Raw genomic sequence first — 18,646 nt, forward strand, 5'->3', positions numbered from 1 at the left:
TTCTCTCTTTGCTCATGTCTCTTTCTTACTTTATATACACCTTTTCTTGTGTGTATTCGATGTAGAACCATCATAGCTTCCTATATATGTGTGCATATTTCTAGATGTACCCACATTTTCCCCAACAACACTTGGCGGTTCTCACATTGTGACAGGCTTTCTGGTCTGTAATTGGATGTTTGCGTCTAAGTGTATACTTGTGTATATGCAGATGCGTGTTCGTGTAGTCTGATTCTTTGGCCTTCTTATCTAAAGATAAGATGTAGGTTATTAGAAACCACGGAAATAAAGAAGGACTTCAGCAATAGAAGTTTATGAATGTGGAAAGAGGGAAAAAATAGACAAGTCCTCAAATGAGAAGTAAGAAAGGAAAAAATAGATGTGGATGCTAGGGTTGAAGAAGAGAAAGAAGACAGCTCCAAAGACAGGAAACCCTTCCCACATCCCTCCCCCATGATCCCTACCTCTCATGTATTTGAGAGAGACACCCAGAGGAGGTTTGGTGTTAAATTGTCTCCTACAGAACTGACTTCTCCCATCTTCACCGTCGAAGTCCTGAAGGAAATCCTAGCAACCCTACGGAAACGGCATTCGGTTTACTAAGCAATAAGACTCCACGATTGTTCTAGATTTTAAAGTATAGATGACAGAATAGTTTAAGATTTTAAAGGAATTCAGTGCAGGAAGACTGTTTTGGAAGAAACACTGAAAACAACTTGGGATCCAACGGTCGTCACTCTGCCCGTTAACTAATAATGTTAACGTCCGTAGGGGATAGATGACTCCGCCTGGGTCACATGAATCTGATATTAACTTTTCTTGTGCACTGGCAGACCAGTAATTTTCTTTAAAATTCTTTTGAAAGTCCTCCCAAGAGGAAAAATTCTCAATATTTACTGTACCCCATTCTGAGGCTTCCCTTAGAAGATACCCCACAGCAAATTCGATTTTCTTAGAATCTTCCCAATTTTTTGGTAATGCTTGGTTAAACCTTTTTAAGAAATGGGTCAGATGTACATCTTCATCCGTCTTAAATTTAGGGAATTGTCTAGATAACCCTGAATTAGCCCCATTGTAAATCAGTCGCAGCTTCACTAGTTAACACCACATTAGGTGACATTACCCTTTTTTCCTACTTTATCCTGGATAAGTTTGAATTCTCTCCACAAGTCGTCTATACCCTTCCTGGTATCACTAAGTTTGGAACTCAGAATAAGCGATACGTTTCCGGAGGTTATTCTCTCAGTAACTTTTCTATCTATAATTTCTTCAAATTGTTCCTCCAAACTACTTACATTTATTATATCACAGTTTGTTATTTTCTCTTTGAAATTTCTTTCCACATTATCTCCTCGTATACTGACACCTGTAATTCACAATTGAATAATCGGTATTAATTCATTATTCTTACCTACACTCTCTTTCAAAGTATTCAACTTAACATTGCACACATTTTCGAAAGATCCAAACTTTTCATTAATTTTGGATTCCACATTATACATCTGTCCTCAATGTTAAATTCTAACCTTTTTGATAAATCTTGTAAATTGTCATTCTGTTTCTGAGTAAGGTCAGTAAACATTTGTTTACATGAATGGTCAAGGAATTAGTCAATTCATTCTTTAAATCTATTTTTAAATTCTCTACTCTACTATTTAAGTTGTCAAATTCAGTCTTAAGAGCACCCATGCCTTCGCATAGATTACTAAATTCTGTGCTTTGCGAGTCGACTAGACAAACCTAGATTTGTCGCTTGACTATTTAGAGTTTCACTCTTGAGCATTTAATTGCAAATTTAATGAGTTAAGCTTCACTCTGGGTACTTAATTGAGAATTTACCAAGCCTAATTCTTTCCTTAGTGTCTCATTCTGAACATTTGATTGCAGACTCTCAGCTTTAATTAAATTTATCAACTCAGCCCAGTCTGGCACTTCTTTACTCACTGTCATAGAAATAGCTGGTTCTTGAGTGTCCTCAATTTGTTGCATATTGTCCATGCTTTTATATGCTTTAGCCCTAGTAAGAATTTAAAACTAACTTTAATTACTATAATTACACAATAAAAGTTCATCAACAGTATGTACCACTTTGCACTAAAGTAATGAAGTTTTGTTTCATGTTCACCCGGCGTAGAAGTCTCATTGCGTAGGTGAGCGGATGTTGAGGCAGACCAGCACCAGTGAACAACAGCTGGTGCCAGCAGCATTGTATGTAAGTTGATTTCATCTGCGTCCCCCCGATGTGTGTGAGAGCTGTATACTTCCCGCACTGGACCTTCCTGGTTGATGTATTTGTTCTTAGACAAATACGTCTAAATCATCTTTGCTGTTGTATAGTTGTGAATTTTCCATGTCTTTCACCATTTTTCATTCAAATTTTGCTTCATTGGATAGCTGAACATATTCCAATATCTCATAGTAAATCCCTTGTCGTGTTATGTTTGGTTGCTAGGGCAACACGTAACAACTTCTTCTCTAGTTTTTGACTAAACTCCCGTTTTCTCGGGTCCTTTCACACATGTCGCCATGTTCTAACATTTTTTATGCCAATTTAATATGTGAAGTAGACGTACAAACTTCCCAATTCTTTTATACAAGGTGACTTATTTGAGATTCGCAGCCGATCTTCTTTGCTGGTTAGTTGGCTGCTGGAAAACTCTCTTGACTCCTCCTCCGGAGAATGATGCTAGATACGGGAATATTTAAGCCTCTCTCTCTACTTTTGAAATAAGTAGATACAGGAATTTTTAATTTTGTTAACCAACAGTATATCTGAACTTAATACAGAATAAAATTCTTACTTTCCACGTACATATATGACTTCCAGTAAGCCACTCCCTCCGCCCAACATCAGAAACAAATTTAATTATATTTATAAGAGAGTTGGCTTAATAACCATGACTACTTCACATGAAACATAAAGTACCTCTTGCCTCTACCAAGGCTGGATTAAGAGTTCCCAAGATTACTTTTTCAACTGTTCTTCTTTCACATAACAATAGTCATTGACACAACAGGCACAAAGCTGCATAAAAAGTCCATGGTTCTTCCTCTGAAACATCTATGGACTGCCCGACAATTACTTGTCGGTGCCGTTCAACTGCTAATTCTACTTTCTTCCCGCGACTGATTTTAAACCCGCACATACAAATAAGTGACATGCAGTAGGTACGATTTTACCATCCCACACTCGTATCTAGAATATTGTGTGTCTGAGACGGTAGAAGGCTGAGTGGTTCTAGAATTTACACAGAAATTCTTGAATCACTAAAAGGGGTCAAAACATCGATTATTTTAGTAGGAAATATGATGTCGCCTAACAACCCAGAAGATTTTTAACTTTATTAAACATATTTTGGTTCCGATTTGATATTTTCATGTCAGGCAAAGGTATGGTGTTGGTCTTTCCTGGCTCAAAGGTGAACTGGATATTTTTAATGTAGATGATTCAGTTTTTTTAATAAGGTATTTTACTTCATCATCTGTGACTTCAAACAGAAAGTGTGTCATCTACATACCTTTTACAGAATTTGATTTTGCTTTTGACTATCTTTTAGTGTCGGTATTTCATTCTCTATAAGGTTGATAAAGGCTCCTGCCATTAGATCACTAAGAGGGCTTGCCACTGCTCGACCTAAGTCCTGTTTGTAAATTTCATAGCTGAAGGAGAAATAATTGTGTAACAGTACTAAATTAAGTACATCTATAAGCTCTATTATTTCTGGCCTACTGATTGCCTGTGTTTTTAAATATATTTTTTTCTTATTATCTCAACTGTTTCACATACGGGTATACAGCTGTACAGTTTTACAATTTCTAGGGATATAAACTTCGCTTGAGGTGGTACAGTCATGTCATTCATACTGTTAATGAGATCATAGCTGATCTTTACAGAATATGATTTTTCAAACGAGTATTTTCCAACAAATAAGTAATTTAGTTCTCTCATTAATGTATAGGCAGACCTATTAATTGCATCCACAATAACCCTGACTGGCGTCTTGGTTTTATGGAACTTTGGCTGTGCTCTGTGTCTAAGGCCTGTGGGATTAATTACAATAAACCCCCCTTCTTAGTGAAAAGAAAGTTGCTGTTATTGAGGAATATTCTGGTTTTAGCCTGGAACTATGGTGTGGGGTCAATTTGGACTTCACACATGTGATTGTTTGCACAGAATTCAAGTGTTTTAACTATATAATGACCCTTAAACATACTAACTCTTGTGAAATCCTTGTCAGATTTCACAGCCAGGGCATTATGATTTTGCAGTTCAGTTCATTACTGGTAGAAACTATGTGTGTTTGTAAGCCTTGTGACCTAGTACTATTTGTTCAGTGTTGCTAAGTTTTGCAAAACCAGCAGCTATTTTTAGTAAGCAAATGGTGTCTTATCTTGTTGTGATTGTTGTTCAGTTTTTAATTATGTTTAATACTGTTTTCAGCGGAGTCATTTCGGTCTTACTGAGTTGGCTGCAAGGCCGCCTTATTGTATTAAGTGCATAGTGTTCACATGTACGTAGATAAATTTGTGCACTGAATTACTAAAAAAAACCACAGAGCTGAAATAAATAGTTCAATAGTGTAATGTTGTAATGTCTCACAACAGCTCTGCTAGTTTACCAATTATGCAAACGATGCTTTGGGATTGTAAAACTGCAAGTGAACAACTGTAAAAGAGCATCCTACACAGGCTGTGGAGTCAAACATAATACGCAACGAGACTCAGCTCCAAATCAGCAGAGACATAACTATGGGGATTAATTTCTGGCTACCTTTTGTTTGTGGTCTCATCGTGTGTGGTTGCATACTACAAGAGATGATGATGATGCCAGTTATTTTCATGTGGGACTTTCTGACTGCCATCTTTAGGATAAGTTCAGCCACAATGCATTTAGAGGGCCTGATGATGCTGATGATGAAGCTTACCATCGAAACCAGTTGCTAATAAACTGATAATGAAATTACAGCTGATGGTAGTGATGAAAATTGTGATATTCCTATCTGTTGTTCTCCCCTCCTATTTAACATGGGTGGATATGCCGAAATAAACAAAATGTCCTATATGCTAAATGATATCACAGTTAGCGTAAGTAGGGCTATGCGTAAAGCGTTCAGTGAATTCGAAAGTAAAATTCTATGTACCGACTTGACAGAAAATCCGAGGAAGTTCTGGTCTTACGTTAAATCAGTAAGTGGATCGAAACAGCATATCCAGACACTCCGGGATGATGATGGCATTGAAACAGAGGATGACATGCTTAAAGCTGAAATACTAAATACCTTTTTCCAAAGCTGTTTCACACAGGAAGACCACACTGCAGTTCCTTCTCTAAATCACCACATGAACGAAAAAATGGCTGACATCAAAATAAATGTCCAAGGAATCGAAAAGCAACTGAAATCACTCAACAGAAGAAAGTCCACTGGACCTAACAGGATACCAATTCGATTCTACACGGAGTACGCGAAAGAACTTGCCCCCCTTCTACTGCCATGTACCGCAAGTCCCTAGAGGAAAGGAAAGTTCCAAATGATTGGAAAAGGGCACAGGTAGTCCCAGTCTTCAAGAAGGGTCGTCGAGCAGATGATCTGTTTTAGAATTTTAGAACATGTTTTTTGCTTGCGTATCGTGTCGTTTCTGGAAACCCAGAATCTACTCTGTAGGAATCAACATGGATTCTGGAAACAGCGATCGTGTGAGACCCAACTCGATTTATTTGTTCATGAGACCCAGAAAATATTAGATACAGGCTCACAGGTAGATGCCATTTTTCTTGACTTCCGGAAGGCGTTCGATACAGTTCCGCACTGTCGCCTAATAGTAAGAGCCTACGGAATATCAGACCAGCTGTGTGGCTGGATTGAAGAGTTTTTAGCAAACAGAACACAGCATGTTGTTCTCAATGGAGAGACATCTACAGACGTTAAAATAACCTCTGGCGTGTCACAGGGGAGTGTTATGGGACCATTGCTTTTCACAATATATATAAATGACCTAGTACATAGTGTCGTAAGCTCCATGCGGCTTTTCGCGCATGATGCTGTAGTATACAGAGAAGTTGCAGCATTAGAAAATTGCAGCGAAATGCAGGAAGATCTGCAGCGGATAGGCACTTGGTGCAGGTAGTGGCAACTGACCCTTAACATAGACTAACGTAAAGTATTGCGAATACATAGAAAGAAGGATCCTTTATTGTATGATTATATGATAGCGGAACAAACACAGGTAGCAGTTACTTCTGTAAAATATCTGGGAGTATGTGTATGGAACGATTTGAAGTGAAATGAACATATAAAATTAATTGTTGGTAAGGCGGGTGCCAGGTTGAGATTCATTGGGAGAGTCCTTAGAAAATGTAGTCCATCAACAAAGGAGGTGGCTTACAAAACACTCGTTCTACCTATACTTGAGTATTGCTCATTAGTGTGGGATCCGTACCAGGTCGGGTTGACAGAGGAGATAGAGAAAATTCAAAGAAGAGCGGCGTGTTTTGTCACAGGGTTATTTGGTAAGTGTGATGGCCTTATGGAGATGTTTAGCAAACTCAAGTGGCAGACTCTGCAAGAGAGGCGCTCTGCATCGCGGTGTAGCTTGCTGTCCAGTTTTCGAGAGGGTGCATTTCTGGATGAGGTATCGAATATACTGCTTCCCCCTACTTATACCTCCCAAGGAGATCTCGAATGTAAAATTAGAGAGATTCGAGCATGCACGGAGGCTTTCTGGCAGTCGTTCATCCCGCGAACCATACATAACTGGAACAGGAAAGGGAGGTAATGACAGTGACACGTAAGGTGCCCTTGGCCAGACACCATTGGGTGGCTTGTGGAGTATAAATGTAGATGTAGATGTATGTTAATTTAGTTTACAATGACGAAGATGACGACGATTGGTTTGTGGGGTGCTCAACTGCGTGGTTATGAACACCCAATCTTTACACAGTCCAATCTGGCCACTTTCACTAATGATGATGAAATGATGGAGACAATACAAACACCCAGACCTCGGGCGGAGAAAATCCCTAACAAGGCCAGGAATAGAGTCCGGAACCCCATGATCGAGAGGCAGCAACACTAGCCAATAGATCACGAGCTGCGGACAATTTAGTTTAAGACATTCTATGAGGGTAAGTCAATTATTATCGGCAATTTAGTTATATTTTTGTTTACTTTGGTAGTACTGTCATTTTACGTTGATGACGCATGCTTTGTTTATTTGTTGTTATATCTTTGCAATTTTCAAGCTGCTATTTTAGTTTCATTATCACTGCCGTGCTGTTAATCATGGCTTCTCCGCTTGTACCAAAGAAGAGCAACATTCAGTGATCCATTTTTTGTGGTCAGGGGGCGTATCAGAGGCTGAAATTCAACGAAGACTTTCGGTACTGTGTGGGAACTTTGTTTTGCAACAACGGAGTGTCTACGAATGGATTGAAAAATTCCGAAATCATCGCACACGTGTTAAGCATGATGAAGGAGCTGGATGACCATTTACCACCATTGAGCATTCACGTGAAATGATTCTCTTAAACAGACGATTAACTATTGACAAAGTGGCACATCGTCTGCAAATTAGTCACAGTTCTGCTTACAAAATCATCCACACTAAACTCTGGTTTCATAAAGTTCATGCAAGATGGATCCTGAAACAACTCACAGAGTTGCATAAACAAACATGTTTGGACACCTGCAAAAAAACATTTGGATCACAATGTTAACGAAGGGGACTATTTCTTAGACAGGATCATTACTGGTGACAAAATATGGACCCATTAACTGCTGACTTCGTTCCTGATTTGCAGAGGGGTGAGGGCTATAGAGAGCTTCTACATTTAAATAACTCACTACAAAATAACATATTGTTTCTATAATTTTCTATATTCAAATAAGTTATCTACTCAGAACTGATACTTAACGAAGCTTTTCAGAGAGCAAGTTCATATATGATGTTTCAATGGTCAAACAAAACCCTAAGTTTGTACTGAACTCTGGCCAACACGGCACAGACTTTGTACAAACAGTTTATCTCAGCATTTTCCTTCGAAACTAAATTAGACACGCTAAGATTCTACTACCAATGCAAATAAAATTTAACGTGAAAATTCTTTTAACCTATTACCTATGCAAGAAACTTTATGCAGTTAAAGTGATGCCCAGTCCATGTCAACCAGAGCTGCCACCGTCACCACTGCCATTACTGGGCTTCGATCTACAGACCAGTCCTGGCAGTCAACACACTTCCAGCTGACAATCACAACCAGCCAAGCGTTTCTTCCCATAACAAATGTTGTCAGGAAGACTGCTGAAAATTAAGGTGGACCACCAGAAGGCAATAGCCAGTGTCACAGTTCCTTAGCAGCACTTCCAAAGGGGGAAGGGAAATGGATGGATGGAAGATAGAGTGCTAAAGATTCAAAAAGGTCTGCAAGATATGTAAATAGCAGCCTGAACGTTTTTTTCACTCATGGGTTTTCATAAATCATTTGGTCTGACTCTTCCCTGCTTTTCCTATAACGCCAAAGTTCGATACTGTTGTGTTCAGTAATGGACCACAGACCAAACCACTCACTCTTAACATGCATGCAGTGCGATTTACCTGGGCTCACTGTCCTGTTTACCAACTCATGTCCCATAGTTTGTTGGATTTGCCATTAAAAAGGGCATTACACCAGCCAGTGGAGAGAGAATGCCTAGCTCAGGTGTGGAAAACAATGGATGTACCAAAAACTTCTCTAATTTTGTAAAGATAAGATGGAATGTACATATGGTTATTGCTGTACATAAGGAATTATAAAATGGAAATGTTTTAGGAAACATAAGGAAAATACAAGAAACATGTACATTAGTAATTACAAGTAGGCATCATGTGGGATTTAATGTCTTGGCTAAATCAGTAATATTTGGAGGCATAATCTACAAAAAGAGGACACCCAGGGAGAATAGTTAACCAGTACAACTTAAGATTGTTCAGATAGGCTTCAGCTGTGGTAGAATGCAGATAAATTAGAACAACAATAATGGGTTACAATGGAACCGAATGCTTAGGTTTTACTGTCTTCTTCACATCCTGCAGGTTTGTCTCAAAACAGCAAAAGCACTAAGATACCATACAGATGCGAGGTGGTGGTTAGATGTAACATCAACCAAACCGCTCCATGTCTGTCGAGAAGCAGATTCTGTTTCACTGCACAGCACAGTTGGAGCTGGTATAACACTTGTAACTAGGGTCAGTGGTATTGGAAAACTCTTTAGGCAGGGCCACTAGATAGATCTCTCAGAGCAAGAGGGATTATTAATAATAATGAGTGAACAGAGGAATAGATTATTGAAGTTTGAACAGATTCCTGTGTCACAATGTCATGACAATGCAACCAAAGCCAAGTTATCATGCATCCTCTACTAACTTTCCCGAGTTCCTAAAACATATGAATATGTAGCAAAAGGACAGTATGTAAACTGCCTAGTTCATACAGGCTACCATTGCCAAAACAATATGGCAGTGCACAACCATTATTTTTGCATATATTGCTTTTGTTCCCAATACATTAGTGTAGGAGACGGCCCACAGTACATGCATTTTCCTGATTAGTTTTTAAGATAGGCAACAAGTTCTTAGTGTAAACTTTTAGAAGATGATGGGGCAAGGAACAGAGAAGAGCAAATCAGATTTTAGTGCTGGGAAGCCATCCTGACACCTGCTCTGTCCCAAGTAATGGAGTCCACTAACTCACCAATAAGAAGCAATTTCTCTCTGTAAAACACGTGAAAAGACTTGTGTAGAGCCAAGTGCTGGAGAGAGTAAAGGGCAAAGTGATACAGTGTGTGGAGGTGAAAATGTGAAGTGTACATGAACCATAGCACGCGTGCGCGCACGTGTGTGCGCATGCGTTGGCTTAAGTTCGAGGGAAAATATTCTTCACAGAAAGGAGGAAATGTAAAGGGAAGAAGTTAAACAGGACTTCAAGCTAGCAAAGGAGTACCAGGACAGTAATTAGGCCACAAATTGGAGACAGCCAGGTGCTAGTCAGCAACTCAAGCTAAGTGGACTTCCATGTCACAGCTGCCCATCACACTAATTCCATGCATCCGACAAAGTCAGCGTGCTGCAGCAGCATTTAAGCCCGCCAGAACCAGCCTATCAGCATTTGACCAGCTGGGCAGTATGTGATGCCCAGCCTCTGTCAATCAGAGCCGGTGCCATCGTCATTGCTGCTGCTACTGCCACAGCATGCTTCATGGACCTCAGTCTGCTTGCCAAACCTGGGCAGACAACACTGCACCAGCAAACCACCTCTGCTCTTCATATTTGGTCCAGACTTCGACTCTGAGACACGGCAACTTCCTGCAGTACTGGTCGACCTCATCAGATGCCCCCCATGCTACAATAAGTCACAAGAGATGCTTAACCCAACGGTCAAACCCAATATACTGGAGATGCTAGCTCATCACTACCTTCCGAGCAGTGTGTGTCCACTATACACTGCGCAATAATGCTTCTGCTACGCCACAATAGTATGTGAAGAAGGAAACGTGCTCCAGTAACTGTATGTGTTGACTGCGTTAATTAAAGACTTCCTGTATTCATCCTTATGCCTATCTACAGCTGCTTTGGATCAAACTGGCCAAACTGTGTAAATTAGTAAAGAATTTATTGTGTCCACTCCAAGACCACCTCCTGCTGCACACGTCCATCCCATCTTCAGCATAGATTCACATAATCAGACCTACCTCCCTATAACAAATGTTTCAAGTAACAATTTGACGTAGCAACTGGAAACAAAGGAATTTCTGTCAGTCTAAGAAAGCTGCACTGACGTTCTTACAGAATGCAGAGGTATTAACTCACTTCTGCAAAGTAACATCAAAATGGTAGCCCATAACAAACTAAAACAAAGACACAAATCTCTGCATTGTAAGTAACCAAACTAACTGCAGCAATTAAATACTGACAGAGATCAAACACTTTGGTGACTTTAAAAGAGAGAGAATGACAGCAGAGTCAGAAGACCTGAAAGTAGCTGCACAAGATCAAGCATTGAGAAAAAATGACTATTAAAAAGATTTGAAAGTCAATAAAATGACATATGTTGACTTTGTGGAGTACACTCTGAGACCACAGATGATATGACAGTGCTTCATTGTAAGAGGAAGGCAAAATTAGGTGGATTCATACCTTCACTGGCAAATACGTGGAGCTCTAGGAGTACCTGACCTCTCCAACAAATACTATGATCACACACGTAAAGCAGTTACATCAATTAGATGTTACACTATCCTGTATAATCAACAAATACACACCTACCACATGTTTGCAGTTAACAAACCCGACATTCTATGTCAGTCAAATCAAAAATTTTTTCCTTTAATGTATTAGTCCTCTTATGACAGAAACATTAATGGTAAGGTAGTTCAGAAGAAACTTAAGTAAGGATCTAAGCATCAGTATCAATGGAATGTGCAATGTTAAAACTAATTTCATCCCCATAATTGGTGGTGCCCTGTGATCAATGCCACATAACGCAGACACTGCCTAGAATCCCAGTATGTAGCAATGGAAGTGAAATACAAAATACAATAGTTTGGAACTGGCCATATCTCATGTACAGTATTGTAAGATAATTCCAAAGGAAGCTAGAAGTAACCTGGAGTAGACTTGTTTATAACAAAAATAATTTCTGTTGTGAGAAATTATGTTGTTATATGTAAATCGAAGGAGGAGAGGTGAAGAAAGGAGAGGAAAGGGGGAGGGGGATCACTGCTGTCAGCTGCATTGGGACAGTACGCATGGACGAGTGAAAAATGTGTACCGGACTTTCATTTGAATCCAGTCTGGAACACATTTTCAATCGTCGATGCTGATTCCATATACTGTCCCAATGTAGCAGTAATCCCTCCCTTTTCATTTTCTTCTTCCTCCTTCAATTTACATATAATGTATAAATTTACATATAATGTATAACAGCTGCAGATTCTGCATGGTGTCCATTCTTTCAGACATGTCTGAAAGAACTGACACCACACATCTTATAATGTTGTTGCTGTTATTATTATTATTATTATTATTATGTACAATGCAGTATCAGTCATGGGATGATCTATTTCCTAATATAAATGTAAAAGCTTGTTTTATGAGTGAAGTGTAATTTCTTCGGAGGACTAACTCTCAGAGAATTACACTGCATGAAAAGGAAAGTAATCAATTTTGTGATGAATCTTTTAGTATCTATTGCAAACGGTGATGATTATATCCACTAGTTAGGTATTGTTTTATGTTTTGCTTTAACAGAAGTTCGATATAAAAGTGGTACTCACTATTATTGTGAGTCTATATGTACAGAATGTGCCAGTTTCTTTACGTTCTTTAAACAACATGTAAAGCAATGTCACTCTCTGTTATTTAATAATAGGTCTCCTGCAAAATATCACAAATGATTGAAGTCCATAAGAAATCTGATCACATGATCTGAGACAAATGTGAGAACGCAGAAACCCCTGAATTAATTATTTTTGAAGTGTTTCATTCGTATAGGGTTTGTATTGTATCTAATTTGTCCACACTTTTGAAATGAAATAGCTGCCAAAAATCTAGTATGTACACTGTCACAAGTTATGTAGTGAGTGCACATTCCCATCCCATCAGATAGTGGATGATTCAGGCAACATGAGGGCTCTGTTAGATTTATCGCCTACAAGGAAAAAACACAGCAGAATCCTGTAATGTGGAATATTACTGATTTCAATTTCCAGTTCTTTCCACCTTGCCTAGATAATATCCTGGAAAGAACAATGGGGATACAAGTTTTAAAGTTTTATTAGTATTTCTGTTTCAACAGAGTTTGCAGCTTACACTGCACAAGTTGATGAACATGACAACAGTATTGTTATCAAAGTAATCATGTGCAGTTAAAGAGGTACACTGATGTTTCCTCATGAGAAGAAAGTCTCTTCTATAAAATGAAAGCAAGAATTAAGTTTTGGCGTGGATAAAACATAAAAATCTTAATACCACAGTTTATACTATACTGAAGGCTTCAGAAAGGAACAATACATAGCCTTATAACTTAGAACATATTTAGAAACAAGCCAAAGAAACTCTTAGAGAAGAGATGAATTATTCAACATACACAAACATCTTTTCCTTGGCGGAAGATATGGTGTCAAACAAAGAATGTACTAAAATATCAATTAAGAATCATAATAAACATCCTATATAGACACACTATGATTATAATAAGCTAATATACACCCTACCACTCAGCACCCCTGCTACATGGTGAATAGCAACTTTCCTTCTCATAATATTGTTACATTTCATCCTGGATTTTCCATTGTTTGATTTAAATACTGTATTCAATACAACCTTTGTATTTTCCAAAGAACATATTTTCAAAGAACACACACAGAAATGAATTTATACTTTTGTTAAAAAATGTAACAAAGACATAACTCCTTTGTAACTTGGCAGTTCCTGTTTGCAAATGTAGTTTTAGTTTCCATACATCATTTGGCAACTGTCTCTGTATTTACCTGTAAATTTATTTACAAAACAGCTTGACCAGAGAAGCCTTTTGAAAAGTGTTCATAACATAAAAATGCAGAACAGTGACTACTTGTGTTTCCGTACTTCTTAACTATAACGATCATCATTTAAGATAAAGCTGTCATCAACCTGAGGGTTGGTGTGAAGACCGCAGTGTTTTACTAGGCACGGTCGTATTGATGTGGTATTCCAGTGTGACCCATTGACCTTGGATATACCTTATCCAGCCAATTACACAAGGACTTGCAGTTTAACTATGAATCACAATGCAACATTAACAAACACTGCCAGAGGTGAAAAAAATTATAAGGAATGGAGAAGAATCTTAAGACTAGCTTTTGGTTTTGTAGACTGGTACTTTATCACAGAGGAACATATGAAAATATCTTATGTAAGATTGTACGAGCTTTAAGTAGCGTAGGAAAATATTTAATTCAACAAGTAAAATGACAATGAAAACCAAATGGATCGTAAAGAATTAAAAAAAAAACAGTACAGACATAAATGATTTTACAATTTTGCACAGTAATGAAACAATAAGCATATATAACTAAGTGATCTGCATGCAGTTTACTTAGCTGTACTAATAACTAACAACAATAACAACAACAATAAAAATCAAGAGAATCACTTACTCCTTCCATTTCACCAATAAATAATTTCAGCTTCTGTTTATTGATTTTACCAATGCTGTTGTAGAATGGTACAGTGGAGGGAAGTGGCACAAGACAATTAACACCTGAAATATACAATTTTATTAATGCTAATTGTAAATTGGCTGAAGCAATATCTGCAATTTTGTGTGCTTACATTTAAATATTTCAGTGTATTTGTGAAATACAGAGATTTTTTACTAACTTTATGGTGAGAAAATATGAAGATTGGCAGCCTGGCGTAACACAGTGGCTGGAGATACAGGTCTTGTAGGCATTTTGCATGCTTGTGTGAAAGTCTGTGTGTTTTCCTTTCTTTTTTGAAGAAGGCTGTGGGTGAAAGCTCAATGTGTAACAGCCTTTTCGTTGTGCCTGTCTGCAACTCAACATGTCACCATTATGGTGGGTAGCAATTTACCCTTTTCGTAATTTGTTTATATTACAACCTGGACTTTCCACTGTTTAATGAATATAATACAATCTTGTTATAAGTGGACAGCAAAGGTTTCTCTCATCTTTGAATATGTAACATTTGTTTGCAAGTGTTCCTTTACTTCAACTGAGAGTTTTAAGCAGAACAGTGCAATATATTATGACCATCAAGCGCACCAGAATATTTGGTTGGTTCACTGGTTGTGATAGCCAAGTTTTGTCTTCGATTATACTCGACTGTGATAAAACACAAATGGCACTCATAAGCCATGAATTTAGATTGTTGTGGTTCAATAAGTATGAGAGAGAACCACATGAACATTGCAGAACTACCACATTTGTGTGGTAAAGGATGAGAGACTGTGTCGCATCTAAGCATGTTTCATGTGGTTTTAAGTTTAATACAAATAAAAGCCCTATATGCTAAACACACTTTTTAAATAAAGTCCATCTACAGAATAACAGAGGAGTTGTCCAGATGAAATAACTTTAGATTCAAAAGTTCCCTTTGATGCCAGTGAGTCATTTTACATCACTGGGCAACTGATCAATTATTTTGTGGCTGCATACTGAAAATCTTTTTAATCCATTGACAGCCTTTGCCACATGTAACAAAGACCTTTTTTGCTGTGCACATCACTATTCTTTTCAAATTGTGATGGCTTATTTATGATGTGTATTTACTTTATACATGCAATTGGACTGCCTACCTCCTTGAAGAGAGACCTAAAAGGTGCCTGTGGATGATCATATATTATTTCACAAGCACATGCTTCTACATTACACTTATTAAATATTTTTGAGTTTCCTTTGAACATTCACATGAGGGAGAAAGAACTCCTGTTTTACATACTAACTCTTTTTACAGAGGAGAGTGTATTAACACATATTTAACTTGTCTATCGCTGCAGGTACTTTATGTTGATACAAGTCATCACACAAGCAATTACCAGTCACTTGCCATTAATATCTTACTGTGGAACACTATACCTCCTTAGTTAGTCTGTTCATCAGAATATTATGAGATTGATGATTATTAATATCTTCAGAATTCTGTAAATCTACTTTGCCTTCTCAATCTCTTAAGCTCTGACAAACTGATTTAGAAGGTGTAGTGCAGCATAATAAGGTATTGATGGAAAGTGACTGGCAATTCCTTACTAAACTCTGCACATATATCTGTTTACATTCTTTTGTGAGAATCTAATTGCCTTGCATACACATACATTTTGTGAAGTTGAGTTTCCCAAGTGGGACTTCAGATAAGCCATTATCACCACTGACACTAAATGTAGCTTCACAAATCTGTAACACAAGTCTCCATCTGCAATCTACTTAATTTAAGTCAAACAGTTGACATCTACAACAGTACTTTCAACATCTCTAACAGAGTTCTGCTTCTCCTCTAATTTTTATTGTATCTCTTTCATTCTATATACTTTGATCAATCACGGACTGTAGTGCATGCAAGTACTCTGAGCATTACACCATTTATAGCAATATCAGGAGAACCAATATTTCAAATATTTCACGAAAGAAAAGTTTTTATCAACAAGTTTTACTTCTCAAGTGGAGGGTCTGAGACTTGGGTGACTGGTTTTGATCACATTTTGCACATGCCTTCTATATAGAAAATTGTATTTTCGATGCTATACATCAAAAGAATGCCTAAAAACAAAATTTTAATATCAGTTGAAGTTCAAAGTTAATCATGTTTGAGTTATATACATTTTTGTGTTTTCATGCTATAGCTTGGGTACCAGTCATCAAATGTGTATCAGAGAGACAGACTACCAAACTGCTGGTCTGTGTCAGATACATAGTCATGGCTTTTTTTCATTCAATATATCTTTTAGGGCATCTGATAATATGATGACAGTTGGAATACCTCTCCTTCCTTTCCTTTAAGTAAAATGCCGGGAAGTGTGATTAATAGTCAAATACATGTAATGTACTGACAGTTATTTTCATTGTGATACATGATGCACTACCACAGGATTTTCGTAAACAATGTTGTGCTCAACTGACCTGCACCGTGAAAGTGATAGCAAGAGAGCCAGGAAGACATGGTGAGAGTAGAAGGAAGACTTGTGGTGGTGGTGGTGGTGGTGGTGGTGGTGGTGGTGGTGGTGGTGGTGAGGGGGGAGGAGAAAGACCGGTGGTGGTGGTGGTGAGGGGGGAGGAGGAAGACCGGTGGTGGTGGTGGTGGTGGTGGTGGTGGTGGTGAGGGGGAGGGGGAGGAGGAAGACCAGTGGTGGTGGTGGTGGTGGTGGTGGTGGTGGTGAGGGGGAGGGGGAGGAGGAAGACCGGTGGTGGTGGTGGTGGTGGTGGTGGTGGTGGTGGTGGTGGTGGTGGTGTGGGGGAGGGGAGAGACCGGTGTGGGGAGGAGAGAGACCGGTGTGGTCGTGGGTTGGGGCACTCAATGACGACAATGAAGTTAACAGCGTCCACACGAAAGTAATACAAATGAATGCAGTTAAAACAGAGAAAATGCGTGAAGAGCAAGTTCGCTTGGGTGCACTGTTATTATGGAGGAGGAAAGTCATGTGTTGCTATGTTGGAGTATGTGGAAGGTTACCACGATTAAGTACGGTATAGTAATTAGAAGAAGAAATACAATAGGAATTTGGGTGCACTATTAAAAGATAAAAATAAATAAATAAAAAAAAACAGTTCCTGGAAAAATCTCTTCCGAACAGGTGGGAGCAAAACAGTTGTTAACTCATCCAACGAAATTAGTGTGTTTAACAGGAGATTTGTAAGATTACCTGTATACATCACATTTTAGCACATAATCAGATCCTTAATTATCACCTGTACTATAATTAACTTATAATATATATGTCTTGCTCTCTTTACAGACTGTTACACGTGAATGTAAACAACAGTGCAGAACTCAAAGTTTAGAGGACAACAAAATGCTGTTTGAAGAATTCTACAATTTAGACCATAATGCACAAACAAGACAGTAAGTTCCATCATGCATGGAAATATATATCAAACACTGGGAGACTACAGAGGCCATTTCGTGCAAACACTGCACATTTAAGTATTTTTTGAGACGAAATGAACAAAAATTCAGGTATCTCAAAAGACTTTGCGCATGGTATACAAAATCACTGTTGGACGTCTGCAAATGCTCCACTCAGGAAAAGGTAAAACAACAGCATGCCCTTTGAAGACAGAAGGAGTAAGCTCCACAAGTGACCTAGCAAACTGCAGGACGTCCCGAAGGTTTTGATAAGAAACCACACTGCCAAGTTAGCATAGCAAGAAAGCCATCTGACATGTTCCACATCCTGGAGGACCTCCTCACTACGGATCAATTGGAATGAAAGTAAATCTAATCTAATCTAATCCATTATTCGAGATATAAGAATGGAAAGTTCTTCCAGGGATCCAATTTGAAAGCCTATAAATTGTACCAACTCTTTAAAGAAGTGGTCATTTTAGGGATTTTAACTGAGATAAACTCACGCCGCAGTGTTGTTCTTCGCCACGTCATTGTAGAAGCATGCCCGGAAAAAGCTAAGTGAAAGATTCGCATGCTATGCACTTTTATTATTTATAAAGGCCGGTTTCGGAACTTTCCTTTGTGTAAGCCCGTGTGCACACGATTCGTGTGTTGATTTTACTGCTCACGTCACTTCTTCATAACTACCATTAATTGTTATCAATACCCATTTGTATTGTGATATAGTGTGGAATTTCGAAAATTCGTGAGAGTCGCAATAAACCAGTATAGTGCACGCAGAAGGCCGTGGCCACTAGATGCACAGTTGGCTGGGGAAGTGTGGGAGAGCGGCAGTGGTGGGTGTCGCTCAGAGCGCTGTAGTAAAAATGCCAAGTGCTAGAGGGGAAGTGCCGTTCAAAATGAAGACTATGGTCACATTTTTTGCAAATATTAAGTTGGGATCCTCCATGCTCATGCTTGCATGGTGACCATTCAAAAAATATACTGTCACCTTTGCTCTTGTTAACATCTAAAAAAGTAATTCACTGAAAATGCAGCGATTTATTTTTGT

At 38.5% G+C, this 18,646-nt stretch overlaps 1 protein-coding gene across 1 annotated transcript in view; it reads right to left on the reverse strand.

Annotated features, from left to right (window-relative positions):
* LOC126195527 (BRISC complex subunit FAM175B-like) overlaps window positions 1-18,646 on the reverse strand; it is a 121,533-nt gene that overhangs the window by 59,552 nt on the left and 43,335 nt on the right. Inside the window, exon 3 of the mRNA XM_049934157.1 lies at window positions 14,172-14,275. Coding sequence (XP_049790114.1) covers window positions 14,172-14,275 — 104 coding nt within the window. The remainder of the gene's footprint in view (window positions 1-14,171; window positions 14,276-18,646) is intronic.

Source organism: Schistocerca nitens, chromosome 1 (genome assembly GCF_023898315.1).
Source record: "Schistocerca nitens isolate TAMUIC-IGC-003100 chromosome 1, iqSchNite1.1, whole genome shotgun sequence".
Lineage (NCBI taxonomy): Eukaryota > Metazoa > Arthropoda > Insecta > Orthoptera > Acrididae > Schistocerca > Schistocerca nitens.